This window comes from Pristiophorus japonicus, chromosome 4, assembly GCF_044704955.1.
Source record: "Pristiophorus japonicus isolate sPriJap1 chromosome 4, sPriJap1.hap1, whole genome shotgun sequence".
In the NCBI taxonomy this organism is placed as follows: domain Eukaryota; kingdom Metazoa; phylum Chordata; class Chondrichthyes; family Pristiophoridae; genus Pristiophorus; species Pristiophorus japonicus.
In genome coordinates, this window is record NC_091980.1 from 165,215,739 (window position 1) to 165,243,634 (window position 27,896).

The 27,896-nt window shown below is 46.1% G+C and overlaps 1 protein-coding gene across 3 annotated transcripts in view; it reads left to right on the top strand.

Moving 5' to 3' along the window:
• Positions 1 to 27,896, top strand: part of rmdn3 (regulator of microtubule dynamics 3) — a 430,747-nt gene that overhangs the window by 349,138 nt on the left and 53,713 nt on the right. For all 3 annotated transcript variants that reach the window (XM_070878788.1, XM_070878789.1, XM_070878787.1), the window contains exon 8: positions 9,442 to 9,519. In XM_070878788.1, coding sequence (XP_070734889.1) covers positions 9,442 to 9,519 — 78 coding nt within the window. The remainder of the gene's footprint in view (positions 1 to 9,441; positions 9,520 to 27,896) is intronic.

Consider the following 27,896-nt stretch of genomic DNA (forward strand, 5'->3'; position numbering starts at 1 on the left):
AACGGAAAAGAGTGACTAAAGTAAATGTTGGTCCTTTATAGATGAGGAGGGGGATTTAATAATGGGAAATGTGGAAATGGCTGAGACCTTAAACAATTATTTTGCTTTGGTCTTCACAGTGGAAGACACAAAAACCATGCCAAAAATTGCTGGTCACAGGAATGTGGGAAGGGAGGACCTTGAGACAATCACTATCACTAGGGGGGTAGTGCTGGACAGGCTAATGGGACTCAACGTAGACAAGTCCTCTGGTCCTGATGAAATGCATCCCAGGGTATTAAAAGAGATGGCGGAAGTTATAGCAGATGCATTCGTTATAATCTACCAAAATTCTCTGGACTCTGGGGAGGTACCAGCTGATTGGAAAGCAGCTAATGTAACGCCTCTGTTTAAAAAAGGGGGCAGACAAAAGGCAGGTAACTATAGGCCGGTTAGTTTAACATCTGTAGTGGGGAAAATGCTTGAAACTATCATTAAGGAAGAAATAGCGGGACATCTAGATAGGAATAGTGCAATCAAGCAGACGCAGCATGGATTCATGAAGGGGAAATCATGTTTAACTAATTTACTGGAATTCTTTGAGGATATAACGAGCATGGTGGATAGAGGTGTACCGATGGATGTGGTGTATTTAGATTTCCAAAACGCATTCGATAAGGTGCCACACAAAAGGTTACTGCAGAAGATAAGGGTACATGGAGTCAGAGGAAATGTATTAGCATGGATAGAGAATTGGCTGGCTAACAGAGAGTCGGGATAAATGGGTCCTTTTCGGGTTGGAAATCAGTGGTTAGTGGTGTGCCACAGGGATCGGTGCTGGGACCACAACCATTTACAATATACATAGATGACCTGGAAGAGGGGACAGAGTGTAGTGTAACAAAATTTACAGATGACACAAAAATTAGTGGGAAAGCGGGTTGTGTAGAGGATACAGAGAGGCTGCAAAGAGATTTAGATAGGTTAAGCGAATGGGCTAAGGTTTGGCAGATGGAATACAATGTCGGAAGTGTGAGGTCATCCACCTTGGGGAAAAAAAACAGTAAAAGGGAATATTATTTGAATGGGGAGAAATTACAACATGCTGCGGTGCAGAGGGATCTGGGGGTCCTTGTGCATGAATCCCAAAAAGTTAGTTTGCATGTGCAGCAGGTAATCAGGAAGGCGAATGGAATGTTGGCCTTCATTGCGAGAGGGATGGAGTACAAAAGCAGAGAGGTCCTTCTGCAACTGTGTAGGGTATTGGTGAGGCCGCACCTGGAGTACTGCGTGCAGTTTTGGTCACCTTACTTAAGGAAGTATATACTTGCTTTGGAGGGGGTACAGAGACGATTCACGAGGCTGATTCCGGAGATGAGGGGGTTACCTTATGATGATAGATTGAGTAGACTGGGTCTTTACTCGTTGGAGTTCAGAAGGATGAGGGGTGATCTTATAGAAACATTTAAAATAATGAAAGGGATAGACAAGATAGAGGCAGAGAGGTTGTTTCCACTGGCCACTAGGGGGCACAACCTCAAAATATGGGGGAGCCAATTTAAAACCGAGTTGAGAAGGAATTTCTTCTCCCAGAGGGTTGTGAATCTGTGGAATTCTCTGCCCAAGGAAGCAGTTGAGGCTTGCTCATTGAATGTATTCAAGTCACAGATAGATAGATTTTTAACCAATAAGGGAATTAAGGGTTACGAGGAGCAGGCGGGTAAGTGGAGCTGAGTCCATGGCCAGATCAGCCATGATCTTGTTGAATGGCGGAGCAGGCTCGAGGGGCTAGATGGCCTACTCCTGTTCCTAATTCTTATGTTATGTTCTTATGTTAAGAGAAGGGATAATCATCCGTAGCTAACTAAGGAAATAAGGGATGGTATCAAATTGAAAACAATCGCATACAAAGTGGCCAAGACTAGTGGGAGGCCAGAGCATTGGGAAACTTTTAAAAGCCAGCAAAGAACTAAAAAAAAATAAGAGGCAAGATAGATTTTGAAAGCAAACTAGCACAAAATATAAAAACTGATAGTAAGAGTTTCTACAGGTACATGAAAAGGAAAAGAGTGGATAAAGTAAATGTTGATCCCCTAGAGGATGAAACTGGGGAATTAATAATGGGGAACAGGAAAATGGCAGAGACTTTGAATAAATATTTTGTATCGGTCTTCACAGTAGAAAACACTAAAAATATCCCAACAGTGGATAATCAAGGGGCAATAGGGAGTGAGGTACTTAATACAATCACTATCACTAAAGAAGTAGTACTCAGTAAAATAATGGGACTGAAGGCGGACAAGTCCCCTAAACCTGATGGCATTCATCCTAGGGTCTTAAAAGAAGTGGCTGCAAAGATAGTGGATGCATTGGTTGTCATCTACCAAAATTCCCTGGATTCTGCAGACGTTCCAGCGGATTGGAAAACTGCAAATGTAATGCCCCTATTTAAAAAAGGAAGCCGAGAGAAAGCAGGCAACTATAGACCAGTTAGCTTAGCATCTGTCATTGGGAAAATGCAATCAATTATTAAGGAACCAGTGGTCGGACATTTGGAAGAGTATGGTTCAATGAAGTAGAGTCAACCTGGTTTTATGAAAGGGAAATCATGTTTGACAAATTTGCTAGAGTTCTTTGAGGATGTAACGAGCAGGGTGGATAAGGGGGAACCAGTGGATGTGGAGTATTTGGATTTCCAGAAGCTATTCGATAAGGTGCCACATAAAAGGTTACTGCACAAGGTAAAAGTTCACTGGGTTGGGGGTAATATATTAGCATGGATAGAGGATTGGCTAACTAACATAAAACAGTCGAGATAAATGGTTGGCAATCAGTAACTAGTGGGGTGCCACAGGGATTGGTGCTGGGCCTCAACTATTTACAATCTATATTAATGACTTGGATGAAGTGACCGAGTGTAATGTAGCTAAGTTTGCTGAGGATTCAAAGATAGGTGGGAGAGCAAATTGTGAGGAGGACATAATAAATCTGCAAAGGGATATAGACAGGCTAAGTGAGTGGGCAAAAATTTGTCAGATGGAGTATAATGAGGGAAAATATGAGGTTATCCACTTCGGCAGACAAAATAGAAAAGTAAATTATAATTTAAATGGAGAAAAATTGCAAAATGCTGCAATACAAAGGGACCTGTGGGGGTCCTTGTGTATGAAACACAAAGTGAGTATGCAGGTGCAGCAAGTAATCAGGAAGGCAAATGGAATGGTGGCCTTTATTGCAAGGGAGATGGAGTATAAAAGCAAATTTGTCCTGCTACAATTGTACAGCGTATTGGTGAGGCCACACCTAGAGTATTGTGTACAGTTTTGGATTCCGTATTTAAGGAAGGATATACTTGCATTGGAGGCTGTTCAGAGAAGGTTCACTCGGTTGATTCTGGAGATGGGGGGGTTGACTTATAAAGATAGGTTGAGTAAGCCTATACTCATTGGAGTTCAAAAGAATGAGAGGTGATCTTATCGAAACATATAAGATAATGAGGGGACATGGTCTCAGAATAAGGGCTGCCCATTTAAAATTGAGGTGAGGAAGAATTTCTTCTCTCACTGGGTTGTAAATCTGTGGAATTCTCTGCCCTAGAGAGCTGTGGAGGCTGGGTCATTGAATATATTTAAGGTGGAGATAGTCATATTTTTGAGCAATAAGGGGAATAAAGGATTATGGGGAGTGGGCAGGGAAATGGAGCTGAGTCCATGATCAGATCAGCCATGATCTTATTGAATGGTGGAGCAGGCTCGAGGGGCCAAATAGTCTACTCCTGCTCCTGTTTCTTATGTATCTAAAACAAGGGCATACAAAGTGACCAAAACTAATGGGAGGACAAGATTGGGAAGCTGTTAAGAGCCAGCAAAGAATGACTAAAAAAATGATTAAGAAAGGGAAGATAGACTATGAAAGTAAACTAGCACGAAATATAAACACAGATAGCAAAAGTTTCTACAGGTATATAAAAAGTAAATGTTGGTCCTTTAGAGGACGAGACAGGGGAATTAGTGATGGGGAACATGAAGATGGCAGAAACTCGGATCAAATATTTTGTATCAGTCTTTACGGCAGAGGACACTGAAATATCCCAACAGTGGATAGTCAAGGGTCTATGGGGGGAAGGAACTTAACACAATCTAAGGAATTGGTACTCAGTAAGATAATGGGACTAAAGGAAGATAAAAACCCATTGATCTGATGGCTTGCGTCTTAGGGCCTTAAGAGACATCGAGGCAGGAATTTGGTAATTTACCAAAATTCCCTGGATTCTGGGGAGGTCCCAGCAGATTGGAAAACTGCAAATGTAACGCCCCTATTTAAAAATAGAGGCAGACAAAAAGCAGGAAACTATAGACCAGTTAGCGTAACATCTGTGGTTGGGAAAATGTTGAAGTCCATTATTAAAGAAGCAGTATCAGGACATTTGGAAAAACATAATTCAGTTCGGCAGAGTCAGCATGGATTTATGAAGGGGAAGTCATGTTTGATAAATTTGGTGGAATTCTTTGAGGATGTAACAAACAGGTTGGATAAAGGGGAACCAGTGGATGTGCATTTGGACTTCTAGGAGACATTTGACAAGGTGCCGATAAAAAGTTACTGCACAAGATAAAAGTTCACAGGGTTGGGGGTAATATATTAGCATGGATAGAGGATTGGCTAACTAACAGAAAACAGAGAGTCGGGATAAATGGTTCAATCTCAGGTTGGCAATCAGTAACTGCAGTTGCCGCAGGGATCAGTGCTGGGACCCCAACTATTTACAATCTATTAACATCTTGGATGAAGAGACCGAGGGAAACGTAGCCAAGTTTGCTGATGATACAAAGATGGGAGGAAAAGCAAACTGCGAGGAGGACCCAAAAGACAGGCTAAGTGAGTAGGCAAAAATTTGGCAGATGGAGTATAATGTTGGAAAGTGTGAGGTTATGCATTTTGGCAGAAAAAATCAAAGAGCAAGTTATTATTTAAATGGAAAAAAATTGCAAAGTGGTGCAGTACAGCAGGACCTGGGGGTCCTGGTGCATGAAACACACAAAGTTAGTATGCAGGTACAACAAGTGATCTGGAAGACCAATAGAATCTTGGTCTTTATTGAAAAGGGATTGGAGTATAAACTGTTGTACAGGGTATTGGTGAGGCCACACCGAGAATATTGCGTGCAGTTTTGGTTTCCATATTTAAGAAAGGATATACTTGCTTTGGAAGTAGTTCAGAGAAGGGTTCACTAGGTTGATTCCAGAGATGAGGGGGTTGACTTATGAGGAAAGGTTGAGTAGATTGGAATTTAGAAGAATGAGAGGTGATCTTATCGAAATGTATAAGATTATGAGGGGCTTGACAAGGTGGATGTAGAGAGGATGTTTCCACTGATGGGGGAGATTAGAACAAGGGGGCATAATCTTAGTTTTAAATGGGCGGCTCCTTATTCTGAGATGAGGAGAAATTTCTTCTCTGAGGGTTGTAAATCTGTGGAATTTGTTGCCTCAGAGAGCTGTGGAAGCTGCGTCATTGAATAAATTTAAGACAGAGATAGACAGTTTCTTAACCGATAAGGGAATAAGGGGTTATGTGGAGCGGGCAGGGAAGTGGACCTGAGTCCATGATCGGATCAGCCATGATCGTATTAAATGGTGGAGTAGGCTCGAGGGGTCGTATGGCCTATTCCTGCTCCTATTTCTTATATTTCTATAAACTCAGCACAAAACTATTATAATTGGCAATCTCACTTAGATGCCATAGGATAGCATTTATTATCCTGTAGTTCTTGTGTACAACCTCTGTATGTATGAAACACCTAAAATATTAATCAAAGCTTCTTCAATTCTTTCACTCATTTTTTGAGGATTGCAGCCCAGTTGACTTGTAGCCATTTAATTATTTAATGTTAATCTGTACATCTACTTTTGAATTCTCTGAGGTAAACTGAGAATTTGTCTAGTTATCTTTTGTTACGTTTGATGTATACAACCGAAATTATGGTGAAAGAAATAAAAATGAGAACATTCAACAAAGTTTGAAAGTCGTCCAATGCAGGGTCTCTGGGAGTTTCTAGACAATCTATTTTGGGTGTCTTTCATTTTTAATTCTTTAACTCTGATCAATTGTCAACTTGGCTCTGTTGGTAGCACTTTTTCTCTGAGCTAGAAGTTGTGGTTCAAGCCCCATTCCAGGACTTGAGAATATCATCTAGACTGACACTTCAGTGCAGTTCTGGAGGAGTGTTGCACTGTCAAGTAATCACCATTTTGTGATGAGATGTTGAACCAAGGTCAACTCAAGTGGGCTTAAAAAAGAAAAGCCTCCATCTCTCAACCAACACCGCCAAGGTAGGAAGAATAAAGGGGTCGCATACTGCTTCGATAATAAGAGTCTAAATGGAATCTTGGGGTACACATTCACAAATCACTAAAAGTGGTGACACGGGTTAATAAGGTCATAAAAAAAAAAGCAAACCAAGCACTGGGGTTCATTTCTAGAGGAATAGTTATGTTTCTTATTGAAAAGCAGAGCAGTTATGTTAAATTTGTATCGAACCTTGTTTAAACCACATTTGGGAATACTGTGCACAGCTCTGGTCTCTATATTATAGAGGCACTGGGAGACCGTGCAAAAAAGATTTACAAGATGATACCAGAACTGAGAGAATATGTTTATCAGGAAAGGTTGAACAGGCTAGGGCTCTTTGCTCTACAAAAGGGAAGGCTGAGAGGTGACCTAATACAGGTCTTTGAGGTAATGAAAGAGTTTGATAGAGTAGATGTACAGAAAATATTTCCACTTGTGGGAGAGGGAGTCCAAAACCCGAGGTCATAAATGTAAGACAGTCACTAATAAATACAATAAGGAATTCAGGAGAAACATCTTTATCAAAAGAGGCGTAAGAATGTGGAATGCACTACCAGAAGGAATAGTTGAGGCAAATAGTATGGACGCATTCAAGGAGACAGTCAGAAAGACTTGGATTTATATAGCGCCTTTCACGACCACCGGACATTACAAAATGCTTTAATGCCAATAAAGTATTTTTGGAGTGCAGTCATTGTTGTAATGTGGGAAACGCAGCAGCCAACATGCGCACAGCAAGCTCCCACAAACAGCAATGTCATAATGACCAGATAATCTGTTTCTGTTATGCTGATTGAGGGATAAATATTGGCCAGGGCACCAGGGATAACACCCCTGCTCTTCCTCGAAATAGTGCCATGGGATCATTTACGTCCACCTGAGAGAGCAGACAGGGCCTCGGTTTAATGTCTCATCTGAAAGACGGCACCTCCGACAGTGCAGCGCTCCCTCAGTACTGCACTGGAGCGCCAGCCTAGATCTATGTGCTCAAGTCCCTGGAGTGGGACTTGAACCCACAGTCTTCTGACTCACTACCCACTGAGCCACAGCTGATAAGGAGAAGCTAGATAAGCACATGAGGGAGAAAGGAATAGAAGGATATGCTAATAGATCAGATGAAAAGGAGTGGGAGGAGGCTTGTGTGGAGAATAAACACCGGCCTAGACCAGTTGGGCCAAATAGCCTGTTTCTGTGCTGTAAACATGATGTAACTCGATGTAAAACAGATAAACTGGTCATTCATGTCATTGCTGTTTGTAGGACCCTGCTGTGTGCAAATTAGCTGCTGTTTCCCTACATAATAGTGACTGCACTTCAAAAGTAATAAGTGCTTTAGGATGTTTCTCGGAGATGCGATAAGGTGTTTTATAAATGCAAGTCTTACTTTTTAATTAGTCTGGACTTTGTCCCTGAATACCTGGCTCAGAAGTTGAGTCGTCTGTCAGCTGTGCTGTTTGTTACATCGGGGGAATTGGTGGAGAATAGTCAGTGCTTGCAGATCACGGTCAGATCTGACTTGTATTTTTTGGCTGTATTCTTCTGTGCGTGCCTGTTTTTGACCTTGTGTTTGTGTTCAGTCGCATACAGAAAATATTCTGATCGAAGCTTGATCCATTTAATATTTGCATGTTTTTCTTTATTATTCGTATTATTAAGTGCCCAAGTTTCCACATGATTTGCGCCTGATTTTTAGGAGCAACTGGTGGAGAACAGACTATCTTAGAAATCGCAATTCTCCACATTTTTTTTTCTGCAGTTCTAGTCAGGTAGAACAGTTCTACTTTGGAACAGAATTTTTTCTTCAAAAGGGGGCGTGTCCGGCCACTGACGCCTGATTTCAAAGTTTCCACAGTGAAAACGTACTCCAAACTAAGTTAGAATGGAGCAAGTGAAGATTTTTGTAGAACTGAAAAAACCTGTTCTACACATTAAAAAATCAGGCGCTGGTTACAAATTAGGCGCCCAGAACGAGGTGGGGGGGGGGGGGGGGCGAAGGGAACTCATTAAATTCTACAATAAATCCTTATTTATACTTCTACAAATATTATACAAATAAATCCAACCTGAATAAACATTTATAAGCAAAGAAAAGATTAAATAAACCATCTTCCTACCTGTGTGAAAGTGCTTCAGGCACAGAGAATGCTGCAGTCAGCCTGAGGCGCCCGTTCTTCCCGCGGGGGGGGGGGGGAGGGGGGGAGGAGGAGGAGGCGCCCGTTCTTTCCCGCGGGGGGGGGGAGGGAGGGAGGGGAGAGGAGGTGCCCATTCTTTCCCGCGGGGGGGAGGAGGAGGCGCCCGTTCTTTCCTGCGGGGGGGGGGGGGGGGCGCCCGTTCTTTCCCGCGAGGGGGGGGGGGGAGAGGAGGCGCCCGTTCTTTCCCGCGCGGGGGGGGAGAGGAGGCGCCCGTTCTTTCCCGCGGGGGGGTGGGGGGGGGAAGGCGCCCGTTCTTCCCGCGGGGGGGTTAGGAGGCGCCCGTTCTTCCCGCGGGGGGGGGGGGAGAGGAGGCGCCCGTTCTTCCCGTGGGGGGGTGGGGGGAGGGGAGAGGAGGCGCCCGTTCTTCCCGCGGGGGGGGGGGGGGGGGGGAGGGGGGGTAGAGAAGAGGAGGCGCCTCTGTGTGCCAATGTTTTTTTCACACTGAGCATGCGCGAACGCTCCAACGCGCACGCGCAGTGTTGCCGGCAGGAAAAAAACTAATTTAAATAGTACTTGCCCCCTCCCACTTACAAAATCGGCGCGAGTGTAGGCTCCGCCCCCCTGGGCGCCGCGCCAGGCAGACAAGGAGCTGCAGAACGCTCCAGAATCGAGAGGTTTTTTTTCGGCGCCGTTTTGTATCGTGTGGAAACTTGGGCCCTAAGAGACAGCACCCCCGACAATGGAGCACTTGCTTAGCACTGCACTGAAGTGTCAGCCTAGAATTTGTACAGAGGGTATTCAGGGCGGAAAAAAATCAAATTAGAGCAAAAAAGTGAAAGAAAATACAAAAATAGAAATGTCGGTCTGAACTACATATTCAGATTTTGCATGTGTCTACATTCGTCTGTATTGCAATCAGGTCGGTTCTGCTGCAGTATTAGCAAGTTTACAAACTAACTCCTATTTAATATTTTTCTAGGCACACATCGATAAGGCCATTGAGCTGAAGCAAAACGATGCTTCTTTATACTACCTGTTAGGAAGATGGTGCTACGAGGTAAGATTCTCGTGGTGTATAAAGGTGTATCTTTCTTTCTATAAAGGAGAGGGGGGCTTTTGCAGTACATACTGTAGTATACAAAGCTGGAAGTAGTTGGTTATGTTTGGCAGTATAATATTTCCCCGTCAGTGAGCATCTAATCAGGTGTTACACAAAAAAAACATGAGTTCATCTCCAGCATGGCACCTTGTGTTAGGTGTCCATTTCTTTTTTGAATTCTTTAACCATTCTGTGTCTAAAGGATAAAATGTGGCTGCCTACTCTGTAAGATAGCAGTGGTTACTGTGTCTGTATTTAGCTTATTATCTTCCTGATGTCTCTTTCTTGTCTGCACAAACATGAAACCTCATAATTATGGAGAATGTCATGGCAGGTATGATGGCCATCTGGATTACAGATGGTTCGTCTCGCGCCAACCCAGGTGATTTTGGACATGTTACCAAAGACCAACCTCATGCTTCTACAGTGTTGAGATTTTGCTGCATGTTGAGTCGTACTGCAGTGTCTCAGTCTCCGAACTGGGAGAGTTTTGTTGCTTCTTCCCACTGATTCCTCCCGTGCCCAGTAACGTTGACCAGATTTAGATGGCGATGAACCCATACTTCTCAATTTATTGAAACTACACAGCTGGCTCCTAATACTGGCCATAATGTTGCGAACTGCTCTTGAGTTTTTCTGCTTGCACTGTTGCTATGGCATCAATTAATTTGTATATGTTGGTTGAGCAAATAGGGAAGAATATTTGATTGCTTACCATATGTAAAGTCTTCTTTTAGATGTAGTTGAACCTACTCTTAAAAAGCTCCCTCTCTGTTCATCTTTGTTTTCTTTCTGAACTGGAGCACATGCAACTTTCAGTATCTCTCGCTGCTTGCTAATGGCTTACACCAGCTTCATCTGCCAGCTGCTGTCTCCTGTTAAAGGACCTGAAATCCAACACTAGAACAAGCTTATGTGCAGCAGGTCTTGAAGATAATGCACTTGCAGTGCTCCAGTAATGTACCACCCATTTGGACATTGTCCTAATAGTGCCTACGGTGTATAAGATTCCACTCATTTGTGTGCAGACATGTTTTCATTTAAAGACTGAGGAAGACATCACTAACGATAGGTTATCTAGTGTTTTGGTGCCGGTCACTTTATTTATACTTGTATATTAGATCGAATTAATTTTAACATTTACACAGAAAAAAGTTGCCAAGTTTGAAATGTAATTACTTAACCAAAGGAAAGCCTCAGTAAATTTTGAAGATCTGATAATTATGTTTTACTGAGTGATGACAAATTTCCTGGTTGGGTTATAAACAAAGGGCGCTGCGGTCTGTGTAGCAGCTCTGGAACAGACACCAGACCACAGACGCTGCTAATTTCCATAGCAGCAGTGCAAATGCATCACTTGATCGGTCCTGGGGACACTTGTTATTGTAATGTGGTAGCCATTAATATCACTGGGATAAAACATCACCAAAGGGCAACAGAGTGCACAGTACTCATGAAACAAAACCAACCACCTACTAATTACATCCAGAACAAGGGGAGAAAGCTACTGGTCTTTGACACTGTTTAAACCATGTTTTCAGTAGAGTTTTCATAAGACTGAAACTTATATTCAAGTACTACATTTCTAGCACTCTGGCAATGAAAATGGGAAACCCCTGCTCTCTGATTAGTAGCATGCATGCTGCATCAGTGTATGTTTGTCCATCATTCATTTCCATCTAAACCAACCATCTGTTTTTCATTGTCTATGAGTCACCTCCAACAATGACATATTTCCAGATTTTTAGTTTTCTAGATAGATTTTTCATAATTTACCAGTAATTCTCTTGTTGTGTCGCTCCTGGGCAGTTGGAAGTTTTCTGAAGATCTGTCAATAATGGGAGAAGATCTCAGGAGCTGGCAATAATGGGATAAGCTCTCAGGGTCTGGCAATAATGTGATATGGTGTCGGGATCTGGCAGTAATGGGATAAGGTCTCATAGTCTGGCAATATTGGGATATGGTGTCGGGATCTGGCAGTAATGGGATAAGGTCTCGGGGTCTGGCAATAATGTGATATGGTGTCGGAATCTGGCAGTAATGGGATAAGGTCTAGGGGTCTGGCAATAATGGGATAAGCTCTCAGGGTCTGGCAATATTGGGATCAGCTCTCGAGAACTGTCAATGATGGGATAAGGTCTCGGGGTCAGGAAATAATGGGATAAGGTCTCGGGGTCAGGCAATAATGGGATATGATGTCAGGATCTGGTAATAATGGGATAAGATCTCATGGTCTGGCAATAATGAGAGAGGGTCTCGGGTTCTGACACTAGTAGGATAAGGTCTTGGGGTCTGACAATACTGGGAGAGGGTCTCAGGTTCTGACACATGGGATATGATTTCGGGATCTGGCAGTAATAGAATATGGTCTCGGGGTCTGGCAATAATGGGATAATGTCTCTTGATCTGGAAAAAGTGGGATATAGTCTCGGGATCTGGCAGTAATGGGATATGGTTTCGTAGTCTGCCGGTTATAGGATAAGGTCTCGGCGTCTGGCAATAATGGGATAAGTTCTCGACATCTGGCAGTAATAGGATAAGTTCTCGGTCAGGAAATAATGGCATAAGGACTCGAGGTCTGGCAGTAATGGAATAAAGTCTCGGGGTCTGGCAATAATGGGATAGATCGCGGTCTCTGGCATTACTGGGATACAGTCTCGGGATCTGGCAGTAATGGGGAAAGGTCTCGGCGTCTGGCAATAATGGGATAAGGTCTCGGGGTCTGGTAATAATGGGATACGGTCTCGCGGTCTGGTAATAATGTGATTCGGGATCGGGTAATAATGGGATAAGATCTCATGGTCTAGCAGTAATGAGAGGGTCTCGGGTTCTAACAATAATGGATAAGATCTTGGGGTCTGGCAATAATGGGAGAGGGTCTTGGGTTCTGACACTAATGGGATATGATCTCGGGATCTGGCAGTAATGGGATAAGGTCTCGGCATCTGGCGGTAATGGGATATGGTCTCATGGATCTGACAGTAATGGGATAAGGTCTCGGGATCTGGAAAACGTGGGATAAGGTCTCATGGTTTGGCAGTTTTTGGATAAGGTCTCGGGATCTGGCAATAATTGGATAAGGGCTCCAGATCTGGCAGTGATGGGATATGGTCTGATGGTCTAGTAATAATGGGATAAGGTCTCAGGGTCTGGTAATAATGAGATGAGATCTCGGGGTCCGGCAATAATGGGATAAGGAGTACTTTGGGGATGTAGGTTTATGGAGTTTTGGGAGGGGGTTTTGTTGTTCTAGGAACATTGTAGAAGGGTTGTTTGCTACAGGTCCTGAGATCTGGAATCACCAGAACAAGGCTCTTGCAATATGGGAGCATTGGGAAGGGAGGTCCAAAGGCTTGGGATCTGGGAGCATTGGGAATGCAGTTTGAGGATTTGTGCACAGTGAGAGAAGGTTGTGGAATCTGTGTGAAAAGCTCTGGGGAAGAGTACTTGCAGTCCACCAGGAACATGCAGGGGTTAGGATGCTTTGGGGCAGAGTCTCTCAGAATTAGGGGTTTCTGCGATCTCAGTATTGTCCATCAGCCTATTCACCTTATCAAAACCTTTAATCCTTTATCTGATCTCATTATAACATTTCCTACAGTAAGGTTAGGGGCTAGAAAATGGTATTGTCCATTTTGAGGCGGTAATCCCAGTTGGTCAGTAAGTGTAGCGCCTTGTGAAAGTTAACACCGTCTATCGTGAAATTCGGTTTCAACATCCTAAGAGGGAAATGGATTGGTAAACGAGTCGTTGCGCAATTCTCTTTGGGTGTGAAGCCGAAAATCGTTGCGATAAATTCCCAGAGCGAATGTGTCGTCAGACATTCCGGTGCCAGACGCTTCTTAAAGGGGATGTAAGATGACTCTGTGTAGGCGCAATTTCACCATCGCAGTTTGATCAGAGCGGCAACATGGTTGAGGGTGCAGCTCACCAGCTTGCCCACTGCTTTTCCAAAGCAGCCCTGAAGGCTTTGATGGAGGCTGTGGAGAGGCGAACGGATGTGCTGCAACCAGAGAGTGGCAGGAGGCCACCGCCTAGAGTTTTCAGACGTTTGTGAAGGGAGGTGACACAGCACGTGGCGGCCAGGAATATGGTGCCCAGAACTGCAGCACAATGTCGCAAGAAGTTGAACAACCTCACTTAGGTCGTCAAGGTGAGTACCCTTTCTATTAACCATAATGCCATAATGTGAACCTCACTGTCTCACACAATGTAGTCTGTGTAGTACCTGCTCCTTCACTATATGAACCAGCCCATGCTCTTCGTTGCTGAAGAGAGCTGCAAAGTTCCGCCTCAGGTCAGCAGCCATACCCTGGGCCTACATGCGAAGCTCTCCTTCTTGGTCCCTACTCAGTCCCATCCCTCCTCGTCACTCTATATGCGCTTGCAAAACTTTAGCCTTACCCTTAATCTTAACTGGGAGCCACCAAATCCCACCGTTCACACAGCCACTCTGCATAGCTACTGAGAGTCAAATGGTTATCCCCTTCCGTATAGTAGCAGCTATTCAACTCTTACTCGCACCTTCTGTTTGTTATTGCAGGCGAAACTCGCTCACAACAGGCGACAACAAATGCGAACAGGAGGAGAGGAGCCTGAGCTCCACACCCTCGTGGAGGTGGAAGAGAGAGTGTCCACCTTCATAGGCGCACAAGTGGGTGCAGTAGCGGTCGGGAAGCCGAGCCCCTTGAGGACAGTGACGGTATGTTCATCCCTTTCCTTCTTATAGGAGACCATTTACCCCTGAAACCACATACCTTTCCCACTTTACATATAAATGTCCTATGTCACCTCCTTCTTCCCTTCATGACACCTGCCCTGCTGCTAACCACACTTCTGCCGCTTTGTGCTTGCAGATAATGAGCCAGAAGTGCAACAACCTGTCCGTGAGGCGTCTACCACGAGGAGGAATGGGACGACAGTTCTGCGCCAGCCCGGCAGGATCCATCTGCTGCAGATAGTGGGGACACCACCTCAGTGGACGAGCCGATCTTCCTGGGATTTGAAGAGCCTGAGGTTCCTGGACCCAGTGACCTGCAGCAACACCAAGCGCAAAGAGAAGCTCGGGGGCCAGCTCCCCGGAGGGTGAGTCAGTGTCTGAGTCCTGCTGAGCGTGACTCAGATGTGGATCTGGATTTGGAGAGTATGGCGACAGAGTCTCAGGGGATGCACCGCGCGCTTATGGGTACATTGGCAAGGGTCTCACAGAGCATGGATGCAGTTGATGTGAGGTTGGGGGAGGCCGCCTCAAGCATTGCCCGTGCCTCTGAGCAGCCCATCGAGCCCATCCTTGGCAAAGGAGGTTGGAGTTGACAAACGACAGTGGGGATCCAGAGGTGATGACGCATGCCACGTCTGACATGGAAGCAGCTATTACAGCACAAGCCGAAGCAATGCAAGGACTTCGTGATGTGATGCAGTCACTGGTTGGTGGCATCAATTCTCAGTCTGCTGCATTGCAGCCTCAGTCTACTCTCATTCAAACTTAGTCTTCTCTCATATAGACTCAGATTGATGCTATGCAAGCACTGATTGCCACAATCCTCTCTAGATTCCCCTCAGTCCAACGGGAAATTCATGGTGCCGAAGCAGACCAGCAATCTGTGATCCAGCAGATTGCTCCGGATGCTGAGGCTCTGTCCCGGGAGAGTGGCAGTGTGTCGATGGAAATGGTAGATGCTGTCCTCTTTCACGATGACAGCGTTCCGGCTCCCACCACTGCCACTCCGCCTTTGCACCTCCTGATAGGCAGGACTGACATATGAGGAGAGACTGGATCGACTGGGCCAGTATTCACTGGAGTTTAGAAGGATGAGAGGGGATCTCATAGAAACTTATAAAATTATGACGGGACTGGACAGGTTAGATGCAGGAAGAATGTTCCCAATGTTGGGGCAGTCCAGAACCAGGGGACACAGTCTAAGGATAAGGGGTAAGCCATTTAGGACTGAGATGAGGAGAAACTTCTTCACCCAGAGAGTGGTGAACCTGTGGAATTCTCTACCACAGAGAGTTGTTGATGCCAGTTCGTTGGATATATTCAAGAGGGAGTTAGATATGGCCCTTACGGCTAAAGGGATCAAGGGGTATGGAGAGAAAGCAGGTACTGTTGTGAATGATCAGCCATGATCTTATTGAATGGTGGTGCAGGCTTGAAGGGCCGAATGGCCTACTTCTGCACCTGTTTTCTATGTTTCTATCTGCAGTCTCTGCCACACAGCCTTGCTGCAGGTACAGTGGACACATTAATGAGGAGCACTAGACGTGGGAAGGGGTGGGAAATATGCGAGTAAGTCCCAATAAGGACTTTTGCAACCATGGCCAGATGTCCACATCTTGTAAATATAATTGTACATATTTCGTGGCTGATGTTGGCGCCTGTTATTTGTGGAAAGGTCTTGGCATTGATGCGGAGATTTAACATCGCCTCCAGTACGCCAGTGCATCCTTCGGTCGCTTGAGGAAAAGAGTGTTCGAAGACCAGGCCCTCAAACCTACCACCAAGCTCATGGTCTACAGGGCTGTAGTAATTCCCACCCTCCTGTATGGATCAGAGGCATGGACGATGTACGTCTGAAGTCGCTAGAGATATATCACCAACGATGTCTCCGTAAGATCCTGCAAATCCCCTGGGAAGACAGACGCACCAACATCAGTGTCCTCGCCCAGGCTAGCGTCCCCAGCATTGAAGAACTTACCACACTCGATCAGCTTCGCTGGGCAGGCCACTTAGTTCATGTGCTAGACACGAGACTCCCCAAGCAATTGCTGTACACGGAGCTCCTTCATGGCAACTGAGCCAAAGGTGGACAGCGGAAATGTTACAAGGACACCCTCAAAGCCTCCCTGGTGAAGTGCAACATCACCAGTGACACCTGGGAGACCCTGGCCGAAGACCGCCCTAGATGGAGAAAGTGCATCCGGGAGGGCGCTGAACTCTTTGAATCTCAACGCTGTGAGCGTGAAGAGGTCAGGCGCAAGCAGCAGAAGGAGCGTGCGACAAATCAGTCCCACACCCCCCCTTCCCCCGACGAATGTCTGTTCCACCTGTGACAGGATCTTTGGCTCTCGTGTTGGACTGTTCAGCCACCAAAGAACTCACTTTAGTAGTGGAAGCAAGTCTTCGATTCCGAGGGATTGTCTATGATGATGATAATGATTGGCATAATATGGTTCATGGGAGCTGGTCTTGCATTTCAGCTGGAAGGGGCGTTTGTATATATAATCATGAAGTTGCTTGTGTGTTATGCTATTTCAAGGGGCATTTGTTACATTCTTTATTAGTTGCTGGTGAACGGTTATTGGTGTGCTGCTTGAAGGCACACTCTTGTTAGAGATAATAAAATGTTGATTTGACCGTTTGCATTGCCGTCATGTGTATTAATTGAGAATTTCACAGAGCTGCGCCATGAGCCTAGCACATAGTGATGTAACTGTGGGGCCCCGTCGTCATCTGGTCATCGATTCATCGGAATCGAGGCAGGATGAGGCGCTGACGTGTGGCCCTTGCAGCGGCAGCATTGGAATGGTGCCTCCTCTGTGGCTGCTGATCTTCCTCCTCGTCTGCCTCGCCATGCTGTGCATCGTCATGCTTTCTTCCTCTTCCTCCTCCTGAAGTGGAGCTACAAACCCCAGTGGCAATGCCTGGGCCCTCAAGATGGCTAGGATGTGCAGCATGCAGCAGACCACAATGAAGAGCGAGACTTGATCAGGGGAGTACTGAAGGCTGCCTCCAGAGCAGTCAAGACATTGGAAACATTGCTTTAGCACCCCGATAATCTGCTCTGAGGTTCAGGTGGCCACATGGCTCTCGTTGTACCGATGGTCAGGACGGGTGTTGGGGTTGCAGAGGGGTATCATGAGCCAGGTGGCTAGACCATAGTCTTTGTCGCCGAGCAGCCAGCCGTGACCTTCATGTGGTGGCTGGACAAGTCATGGCACAGTGCTCTCCCGCAGGATGAAAACATCATGTGCTACCAGGATAATGGGCATTCACAGCGAGGATACGTTGCCAGGATAGCGAGCATGCACAACGAGGTTGCGCTGCGTGTGATCACACACCAACTACATTTAGGGAGCGGTAGCCCTTGCGATTGCGAAACACCTCTGCATTCTGGTGTGGCGCACGCAACACCACGTGGGTGCAATCACTGGCACCCCGAACCATCGGAAAGCCTGCTATCCTGGCAAACCCACATGACCGTTTCTTCCTCATCATGGAAAACTTTATGTAGTCCATTCTCCTGCGGTAGAAAGCATCTGTGACCTTGCGGATGCAGCAATGAGCAGCAAATTGCAACATGCTGCAGATGTCCTCTGCTGCAGTCTGGAAGGAGCCAGAGGCATAGAAACTGAGCACCACAGTGACCTTCACGGCGACGGACAGCGAAATCCAGATCCCGATATCAGCCTCTAGGTCTGGCTGCAAGAGATGGGATAGCTCGGAGACCACCTCTTGCGGAACCACAGCCTACTAACGCATTGCTCCTCAGACATGTCTTGGTATGAGAGGTTCTCCCGATAAATCCGTGGTTGGGGGGGGGGGGGGCGGGGGGGAGGCCTCCTATCCTGACACCTACGGGGACTCCTCATTTATGGCCCCACATTCCCAATCTCCCTTCTCTGTAGACGCAGCCGATCAATTGCTTGGAGGAGGCGAAGGTGGCGTGATAGCACTGCACTCTTCTAAATGCACACCTAAAATTGCTACTTAACTGTAACTTTGAAGACAATCTGCCGCAGCAATCTAAGAGGTACACATTGTGCTATGTGGAAACCTGGCACTCACTGTGACCTCCGAGTAACCCAGTTGCTCATCCCTTTACATACCCTCCCGGCATCGCCCAAAGCAGCTAGGACTACCTGCTTTCTCTGGCATGTTCAGCGGTTGTCGGTAAGTGAGGAGCACAAACTGAATTTTGCGTTCGGGATGTCATGATCTGGCTGGCATTAGAGGGCGAGGCAATAACTGTTAGCGCCGCCGGTAAAAGTGAACCGAATTTTGCGGACGCCGCTAAAATCTTCGCGGCCGGGCATTAAGCCATGAGGGATGCTTTACTGCCACTCCGGGGCACTAACAGGAGGTGGTACCCAACCAAGTGCAAAACCCAAGGAATCCCAATTTCTCTTAATGTCATCATCATCATCATCATAGGCAGTCCCTTGAAATCGAGGAAGACTTGCTTCCATTCTAAAAGTGACTTCTCAGGTGACTGTACAATCCAATACGGGAATTACAGTCTTTGTCACAGGTGGGACAGACAGTCGTTGAAGGAAAGGGTGGGTGGGGAGCCTGGTTTGCCGCATGCTCCTTCCGCTGCCTGCGCTTGTTTTCTGCATGCTCTCAGCGATGAGACTTGAGGTGCTCAGCACCCTCCCGGCTGCTCTTCCTCCACTTAGGGTGGTCTTGAGCCAGGGATTCCCAGGAGCTGATGGGGATGTTGCACTTTATCAAGGAGGCTTTGAAGGTGTCCTTGAAACATTTCCTCTGCCCACCTAGGGCTCGCTTGCCGTGTAGGAGTTCCAAATAGAATGCTTGCTTTGGGAGTCTTGTGTCGGGCATGCGGACAATGTGGCCAACCCAACGGAGCTGGTCGAGTATAGTCAATGCTTCAGTGTTGGCCTGATCGAGAACACTGACGTTGGTGCGTCTGTCCTCCCAGGGGATTTGTAGGATCTTGCGGAGGCAGCGATGGTGGTATTTCTCCAGCGCTTTGAGGTGTCTACTGTATATGGTCCATGTCTCTGAGCCATATAGGAAGTTGGGTATCACTACAGCCCTGTAGACCATAAACTTGGTGCCAGATTTGAGGTCCTGGTTTTCGAAAACTCTCTTCCTTAGGCAACTGAAGGCTGGCACACTGGAGGCAGTGTTGGACCTCGTCGTCAATGTCTGCCCTTGCTGATAGTAGGCTCCCGAGGTATCGAAAATGGTCCACGTTGTCCAGGGCCACGCTGTGGATTTTGATGATCGGGGGCAGTCCTGTGTGGCGGGGTCAGGTTGGTGGAGGACATTTGTCTTATGGATGTTAAGTGTAAGGCCCATGCTTTTGTACATCTTGGTGAAGATGTTGACGATGGCTTGGAGTTCAGCCTCTGAGCGTGCGCAGATGCAAGCGTTGTCTGTAACTAGTGGACAAGGGAGAAACAGTGGATGTGGTGTATTTGGACTTTCAAAAGGCTCTTGACAAGATCCCGCACAAGAGATTGGAGTGCAAAATCAACGCGCATGGTATTGGGGGTACTGACGTGGATAAAGAACTGGTTGGCAGACAGGAAGTAGAGAGTCGGGATGAACGGGTCATTTTCAGAATGGCAGGCAGTGACTAGTGGACTGCCGCAAGGCTCGGTGCTGGGACCTCAGCTATTTACAATATATATTAACGATTTAGATGAAGGAATTGAGTTTGCGGATGACACTAAACTAGGTGGCGGTGTGAGCTGTGAGGAGGACGCTAAGAGGCTGCAGGGTGACTTGGACAGGTTCGGTGAGTGGGCAGATGCAGTATAATGTGGATAAATGTGAGGTTATCCATTTTGGGGGCAAAAACACAAAGGCAGAATATTATCTGGATGGCGGCAGATTAGGAAAAGGGGAGGTGCAACGAGACCTGGGTGTCATGGTTCATCAGTCACTGAAAGTGGGCATGCAGCTACAGCAAGCGATGAAGAAGGCAAATGGTATGTTGGCCTTCCTAGCTAGGGGATTTGAGTATAGGAGCAGGGAGGTCTTACTGCAGTTGTACATGGTCTTAGTGAGGCCTCACCTGGAATATTGTGTTCAGTTTTGGTCTCCTAATCTGAGGAAGGACGTTCTTGCTATTGAGGGAGTGCAGCGAAGGTTCACCAGACTGATTTCAGGGATGGCTGGACTGTCATATGAGGAGAGACTGCATCAACTGGGCCTTTATTCACTTAGAAGAATGAGAAGGGATCTTATAGAACATACATAAGAACATAAGAATTAGGAACAGGAGTAGGCCATCTAGCCCGTCGAGCCTGCTCCGCCATTCAACAACATCATGGCTGATCTGGCCGTGGACTCAGCTCCACTTACCCGCCCGATCCTCATAACCCTTAATTCCCTTATTGGTTAAAAATCTATCTGTCTGTGATTTGAATACATTCAATGAGCTAGCCTCAACTGCTTCCTTGGGCAGAGAATTCCACAGATTCACAACCCTCTGGGAGAAGAAATTCCTTCTCAACTCGGTTTTAAATTGGCTCCCCATATTTTGAGGCTGTGCCCCCTAGTTCTAGTCTCCCCGACCAGTGGAAACAACCTCTCTGCCTCTATCTTGTCTATCCCTTTCATTATTTTAAATGTTTCTATAAGATCACCCCTCATCCTTCTGAACTCCAACGAGTAAAGACCCAGTCTACTCAATCTATCATCATAAGGTAACCCCCTCATCTCCGGAATCAGCCTCGTGAATCGTCTCTGTACCCCCTCCAAAGCTAGTATATCCTTCCTTAAGTAAGGTGACCAAAACTGCACGCAGTACTCCAGGTGCGGCCTCACCAATACCCTATACAGTTGCAGCAGGACCTCCCTGCTTTTGTACTCCATCCCTCTCGCAATGAAGGCCAACATTCCATTCGCCTTCCTGATTACCTGCTGCACCTGCAAACTTACTTTTTGGGATTCATGCACAAGGACCCCCAGATCCCTCTGCACCGCAGCATGTTGTAATTTCTCCCCATTCAAATAATATTCCCGTTTACTGTTTTTTTTTCCCCCTAAGGTGGATGACCTCACATTTTCCGACATTGTATTCCATCTGCCAAACCTTAGCCCATTCGCTTAACCTATCTAAATCTCTTTGCAGCCTCTCTGTGCCCTCTACACAACCAGTTTTCCCACTAATTTTTGTGTCATCTGCAAATTTTGTTACACTACACTCTGTCCCCTCTTCCAGGTCATCTATGTATATTGTAAACAGTTGTGGTCCCAGCACAGATCCCTGTGGCACACCACTAACCACCGATTTCCAACCCGAAAAGGACCCATTTATCCCGACTCTCTGCTTTCTGTTAGCCAGCCAATTCTCGATCCATGCTAATACATTTCCTCTGACTCCGCGTACCTTTATCTTCTGCAGTAACCTTTTGTGTGGCACCTTATCGAATGTCTTTTAGAAATCTAAATACACCACATCCTTCGGTACACCTCTATCCAACATTCTCGTTATATCCTCAAAGAATTCCAGTAAATTAGTTAAACATGATTTCCCCTTCATGAAGCCATGTTGCGTCTGCTTGATTGTACTATTCCTATCTAGATGTCCCGCTATTTCTTCCTTAATGATAGCTACAGATATTAAACTAACCGGCCTATAGTTACCTGCCTTTTGTCTGCCCCCTTTTTTAAACAGAGGCGTTACATTAGCTGCTTTCCAATCCGCTGGTACCTCCCCAGAGTCCAGAGCATTTTGGTCGATTATAACAAATGCATCTGCTATAACTTCCGCTATCTCTTAATACCCTGGGATGCATTTCATCAGGACCAGGGGACTTGTCTACCTTGAGTCCCATTAGCCTGTCCAGCACTACCCCCCCTAGTGATAGTGATTATCTCAAGGTCCTCCCTTCCCACATTCCCGTGACCAGCTATTTTTGCCATAGCTTTTGTGTCTTCCACTGTGAAGACCGAAGCAAAATAATTGTTTAAGGTCTCAGCCATTTCCACATTTCCCATTATTAAATCCCCCTTCTCATTTTTTAAGGGACCAACATTTACTTTAGTCACTCTTTTCCGCTTTATATATCGGTAAAAGCTTTTACTATCTGTTTTTATGTTTTGCGCATGTTTACTTTCGTAATCTATCTTTCCTTTCTTTATTGCTTTCTTAGTCATTCTTTGCTGTTGTTTAAAATTTTCCCAATCTTCTAGTTTCCCACTAACCTTGGCCATCTTATACGCATTGGTTTTTAATTTGATACTCTCCTTTATCTCCTTGGTTATCCACGGCTGGTTATCCCTTCTCTTACCGCCCTTCTTTTTCACTGGAATATATTTTTGTTGAGCACTAAGAAAGAGCTCCTTAGAAGTCCTCCACTGTTCCTCAATTGTGCCACCGTTTAGTCTGTGTTTCCAGTCTACTTTAGCCAACTCTGCCCTCATCCCACTGTAGACCCCTTTGTTTAAGCATAGTACGCTCGTTTGAGACACTACTTCCTCACACTCAATCTGTATTACAAATTCAACCATACTGTGATCACTCATTCCGAGAGGATCTTTCACTAGGAGATCGTTTATTATCCCTGTCTCATTACACAGGACCAGATCTAAGATAGCTTGCTCCCTTGTAGGTTCTGTAACATACTGTTCTAAGAAACAATCCCGTATGCATTCTATGAATTCCTCCTCCAGGCTACCCTGTGCGATTTGATTTGACCAATCGATATGTAGGTTAAAATCCCCCATGATTACTGCCGTTCCTTTTTCACATGCCTCCATTATTCCCTTGATTATTGTCTGCCCCACCGTGAAGTTATTATTTGGGGGCCTATAAACTACGCCCACCAGTGACTTTTTTCCCCTTACTATCTCTAATCTCCACCCACAATGATTCAACATTTTGTTCATTAGAGCCAATATCGTCTCTCACAACTGTCCTGATATCATCCTTTATTAACAGAGCTACCCCACCTCCTTTCCCTTCTTGTCTGTCTTTCCGAATTGTCAGATACCTCTATGTTTAATTCCCAGTCTTGGCCACCCTGCAACCACGTTTCTGTAATGGCCACCAAATCATACCCATTTGTAATGATTTGTGCCGTCAACTCATTTACTTTATTTCAAATGCTGCGTGCGTTTAGGTAGAGTGTTTTAATACTAATTTTTAAACCATGATTTTTAGTTTTGACCCCTCCTGCAGCCCCTTTATATTCACACATATTGTCCCTTCCTATCACCTTGTGGTTTGCACTTACCCCAGTGCTACTCTGCTCTGTTGCCTCCTGCCTTTTGCATTCTTTCTTGGGGTCCTGTTCATCTGAGCTCTCACCCACTCTAACTAGCTCAGAGCCCTCTCCTGGGTTCCGAATACTCCTCGCATTGAGGCACCGAGCTTTCATGCTTGCCATTTTATTACACTTTGACCCTTTAGAATTTTGCTGTACAGTGGCCCTTTTTATTTTTTGCCTTGGGTTTCTCTGCCCTCCACTTTTACTCATCTCCTTTCTGTCTTTTGCTTTTGTCTCCTTTTTGTTTCCTTCTGTCTCCCTGCATTGGTTCCCATCCCCCTGCCATATTAGTTTAACTCCTCCCCAACAGCACTAGCAAACACTCCCCCTCGGACATTGGTTCCGGTCCTGCCCAGGTGCAGACCGGTCCCACCGCCCCCAGAACTGGTTCCAATGCCCCAGGAATTTGAATCCCTCCTGGCTGCACCACTGCTCAAGCCATGTATTCGTCTGAGCTATCCTGCGATTCCTACTCTGACTAGCACGTGACTACTTTTTAGGTCCTACTTTTTAATTTAGTTCCTAGCTCCTTAAATTCGTCTCGTAGGACCTCATCCCTTTTTTTTACCTATATCGTTGGTACCAATGTGCACCATGACAACTGGCTGTTCACCCTCCCTTTTCTAAATGTCCTGCACCCGCTCGGAGACATTCTTGACCCTTGCACCAGGGAGGCAACATACCATCCTGGAGTCTCGGTTGCGGCCGCAGAAACGCCTATCTATTCCCCTATCACTATTGCTCTCCCACTCTATTTCCTGCCCTCCTGTGCAGCAGAGCCAGCCACGGTGCCATGAACTTGGCTGCTGCTGCCCTCCCCTGATGAGTCATCCCCCTCAACAGTACTCAAAGCGGTGTATCTGTTTTGCAGGGGGATGACCGCAGGGGACCCCTGCACTATCTTCCTTGCACTGCTCTTCCTGCTGGTCTTCCATTCCCTATCTGGCTGTGGACCCTTCACCTGCGGTAAGACCAACTCGCTACACGTGCTACTCCCGTCATTCTCAGCATCGTGGATGCTCCAGAGTGAATCCAACCTCAGCTCCAATTGCGCAACGCGGACCGTCAGGAGCTGGAGGCGGATACACTTCCCGCACACGTAGTTGTCAGGGACACCGGAAGTGTCCCTGAGTTCCCACATGGTACAGGAGGAGCATATCACGTGACCGAGCTCTCCTGCCATGACTTAACCCTCAGATACACTTAAATTTGGCAACAACAATGCTAAAGTTTACTCACTCTTATAGAAGAGAAAAAAGAAAAACTACTCACCAATCACCAACCAATCACTTACCCCCTTGGCTGTGACGTCACCTTTCTATTTCTTTCTACTTCTTTTTTGCCTTCTCCCTGAAGCTGCACTCGCCTCTCGCCTCTCGCCGACGCTGCCCGACTCCTGCACTCGCGGCCTTTTGTAGGCCTCCACGCACCCCGGACTGTCGCCTCTCGCCGATGCATAAGATTCTGACGGGACTGGACAGGTTAGATGCGGGAAGAATGTTCCCGATGTTGGGAAAGTCCAGAACCAGGGGACATAGTCTTAGGATAAGGGGTAGGCTATTTAAGACTGAGATGAGGAGAAACCTTTTCACTCAGAGAGTTGTTAATCTATGGAATTCCCTGTCACAGAGAGTTGTTGATGCCAGTTCATTCAAGAGGGAGTTAAATATGGCTCTTATGGCTAAGGGGATCAAGGGGTATGGAGAGAAAGCAGGAAAGGGGTACTGAGGGAATGATCTTATTGAATGGCGGTGCAGGCTCGAAGGGCCGAATGGCCTACTTCTGCACCTGTTTTCAATGTTTCTATGTCCGCATACGGTAGTTCGATGACAGAGGATGGGACGGTCTCGGATCTAGCCTGGAGGCGATGAAGGTTGAACAGGTCCCCATTGGTTCTATAGTTTAGTTCCACTCCAGCTTTTGAACTTTTTCTCTTAATGATCCCAATGCGGACACTTGGGGGACACCACTATTTACCTCCCTCCAGTTTGAAAAACATCAATTAACTATGCCTCTCTGTTTTATGTTCGTTAATCAACTTTCTCTCCTTGTTGCCACATTCCCTTTCATACTTCAATTTTATCAGAAAGTCTGCTATTTGGCATCTTATCAAACTCCTTGTGAAAATCCAAATATACAACATCCCACAGTTTCCTTTATTTCCACAAAATAATCTATTAAATATGACATTCCTTTTACAAGCTGGATGTACTTAATTAACCCAAGTCTTTCAAAGTGAGGACTAATTTTATTCTGTATTATGGTATCTAGATGTTTTCGCTCTACTGGCTTTAGGCTGACTATAGTTTTCTGGTTTAATCCCCTTCTGAACAGGGATTTTACATTGACAACTCTACTCCTCTGGCACAACTTCCATAATCCAGGGATGTTTGAAATATTGTAGTCAGCGTCTCTGCTACGTTCTCTCTGACTTCCCTCAGGGCCTAGTACATTTCCATATTGAGTTCTATCAGTTTTTTCAGTGCCACTTCTGTACTTACCCTATCTAACTGTTCCATCTCTTGCACCATTTTATTCCCACTACCACACTCTTGTATAAAAACTAAGGCATAGTACTCATTTAGCATCTCTACTATTTCTTATGAACTGATTTCCTTTTTCATCTCTAATCTTTAATTATTCTTCTGGTTTTCGTGATTTAAAAATCCTTTAATATTTCCTTCTGTAATCTACCAGTCTTTCTTCATACTGTTATGTCTCAAATAAAGCAATGTGACTGAGTACTGTAAACGAGTAAGTGTGACCTTAGTCTCTTTATTTTGACTCCAGAGTGCATGGGAGGCCTGCTTATATTGGACTTCTGTTGGAGTGTCAAGGGATGCTGGGATCCCTTGAGACTCCAACAGAAGCGCCCTCTGGTGGCAGTAGAATGCTGGTTACAAGCTGTTGCATACATAACATCAACCCCCCCCCCCCCCGCAAAGTCAATAGCATACTTATTTACAGGGTGAGACGAAATGGGGCTTTCCGCTCCCTAGTCGATCGTCTCGGTACAAACACAGGTGCAGATTAGTTGGTTGGGCCTTCGCTGGACTGCTGTGCAGCTGGGCTGCTGGGAATGATGAGTTCAGCTTCGTGGTCAACTGTGATGTCGGTTGCCACTTGTGTGTGTGTCGGAGGGCCGAATTTGGTGGTGTCCTCTTCAGGTTGCTCGTGGCTGTCTGTGAATCGCAGTTTGGTTTGGTTCAAATGCTTTCTGCAAGTTAATCCATTTGCAAGTTTGACCTCAAACACCCTACTCCCTTCTTTGGCTACGACAGTGCCAGCAAGCCATTTGGGACCATGTCCATAGTTGAGTACAAATACAGAGTCATTGACTTCAATATCGCGTGACAAATTTACGCGATCATGGTACATGCTTTGTTGATGCTGCCTGCCCTCAACATGATTATGGAGATCAGGGTGGACTAGGGAGAGCCCTTTTCATGAGCAGTTCAGCAGGAGGAACCCCGGTGAGCAAGTGGGGTCTGGTGCGGTAGCTGAACAGGACTCGGGACAGGCAGGTCTGCAGGGAATCTTCCGACACGCGTTTCAAGCTTTGCTTGATGGTTTGGATTGCCCGTTCTGCCTGGCCGTTGGATGCTGGCTTAAACAGGGGAGATGTGACGTGCTTGATCCCATTGCGGGTCATGAATTCCTTGAATTCAGCACTGGTGAAACATGGCCCATTGTCACGGACAAGGACATCTGGCAGGCCGTCCGTGGCAAACATGGCTCGCAGGCTTTCGATGGTGGCAGTGGACGTGCTTACAGACATTATTGCACATTCAATTCATTTTGAATTAGCATCCACAACAACCAAAAACATTTTGCCTAGAAACGGGCCAGCGAAGTCAACGTGGATCCTAGACCACGGTTTGCAGGGCCATGACCACAAACTTAGCAGTGCCTCCCTGGGTGCATTGCTCAGTTGAGAGCAAATGTTGCATTGGCGCAGGCAAGACTCCAAATCTGAGTCAATGCCGGGCCACCACACATGGGATCTGGTTATAGCTTTCATCATTACTATGCCTGAGTGGGTACTGTGTAGATCGCGTATGAACGTTTCCCTGCCTGCCTTAGGCAAAACCACGCAAATACCCCACAAAAGACAGTCCGCCTGTATGGACATTTCGTCTTTGCGCCGCTGGAACGGCTTGATCTCTTCATGCATCTCCGCTGGGACACTGGACCAGCTCCCATGGAGGACACAGTTTTTTTTACAAGGGACAGTAAAGGATCCTGGCTGGTCTAGGTCCTGACCTGGCGGGCCGTAACGGGAGATTTCGTTGTCAAATCCATCCATCACCAGGAGCAAGTCTGCAGGCTGTGCCATTTCCACCCTGGTGGTGGGCAATGGTAGCCGA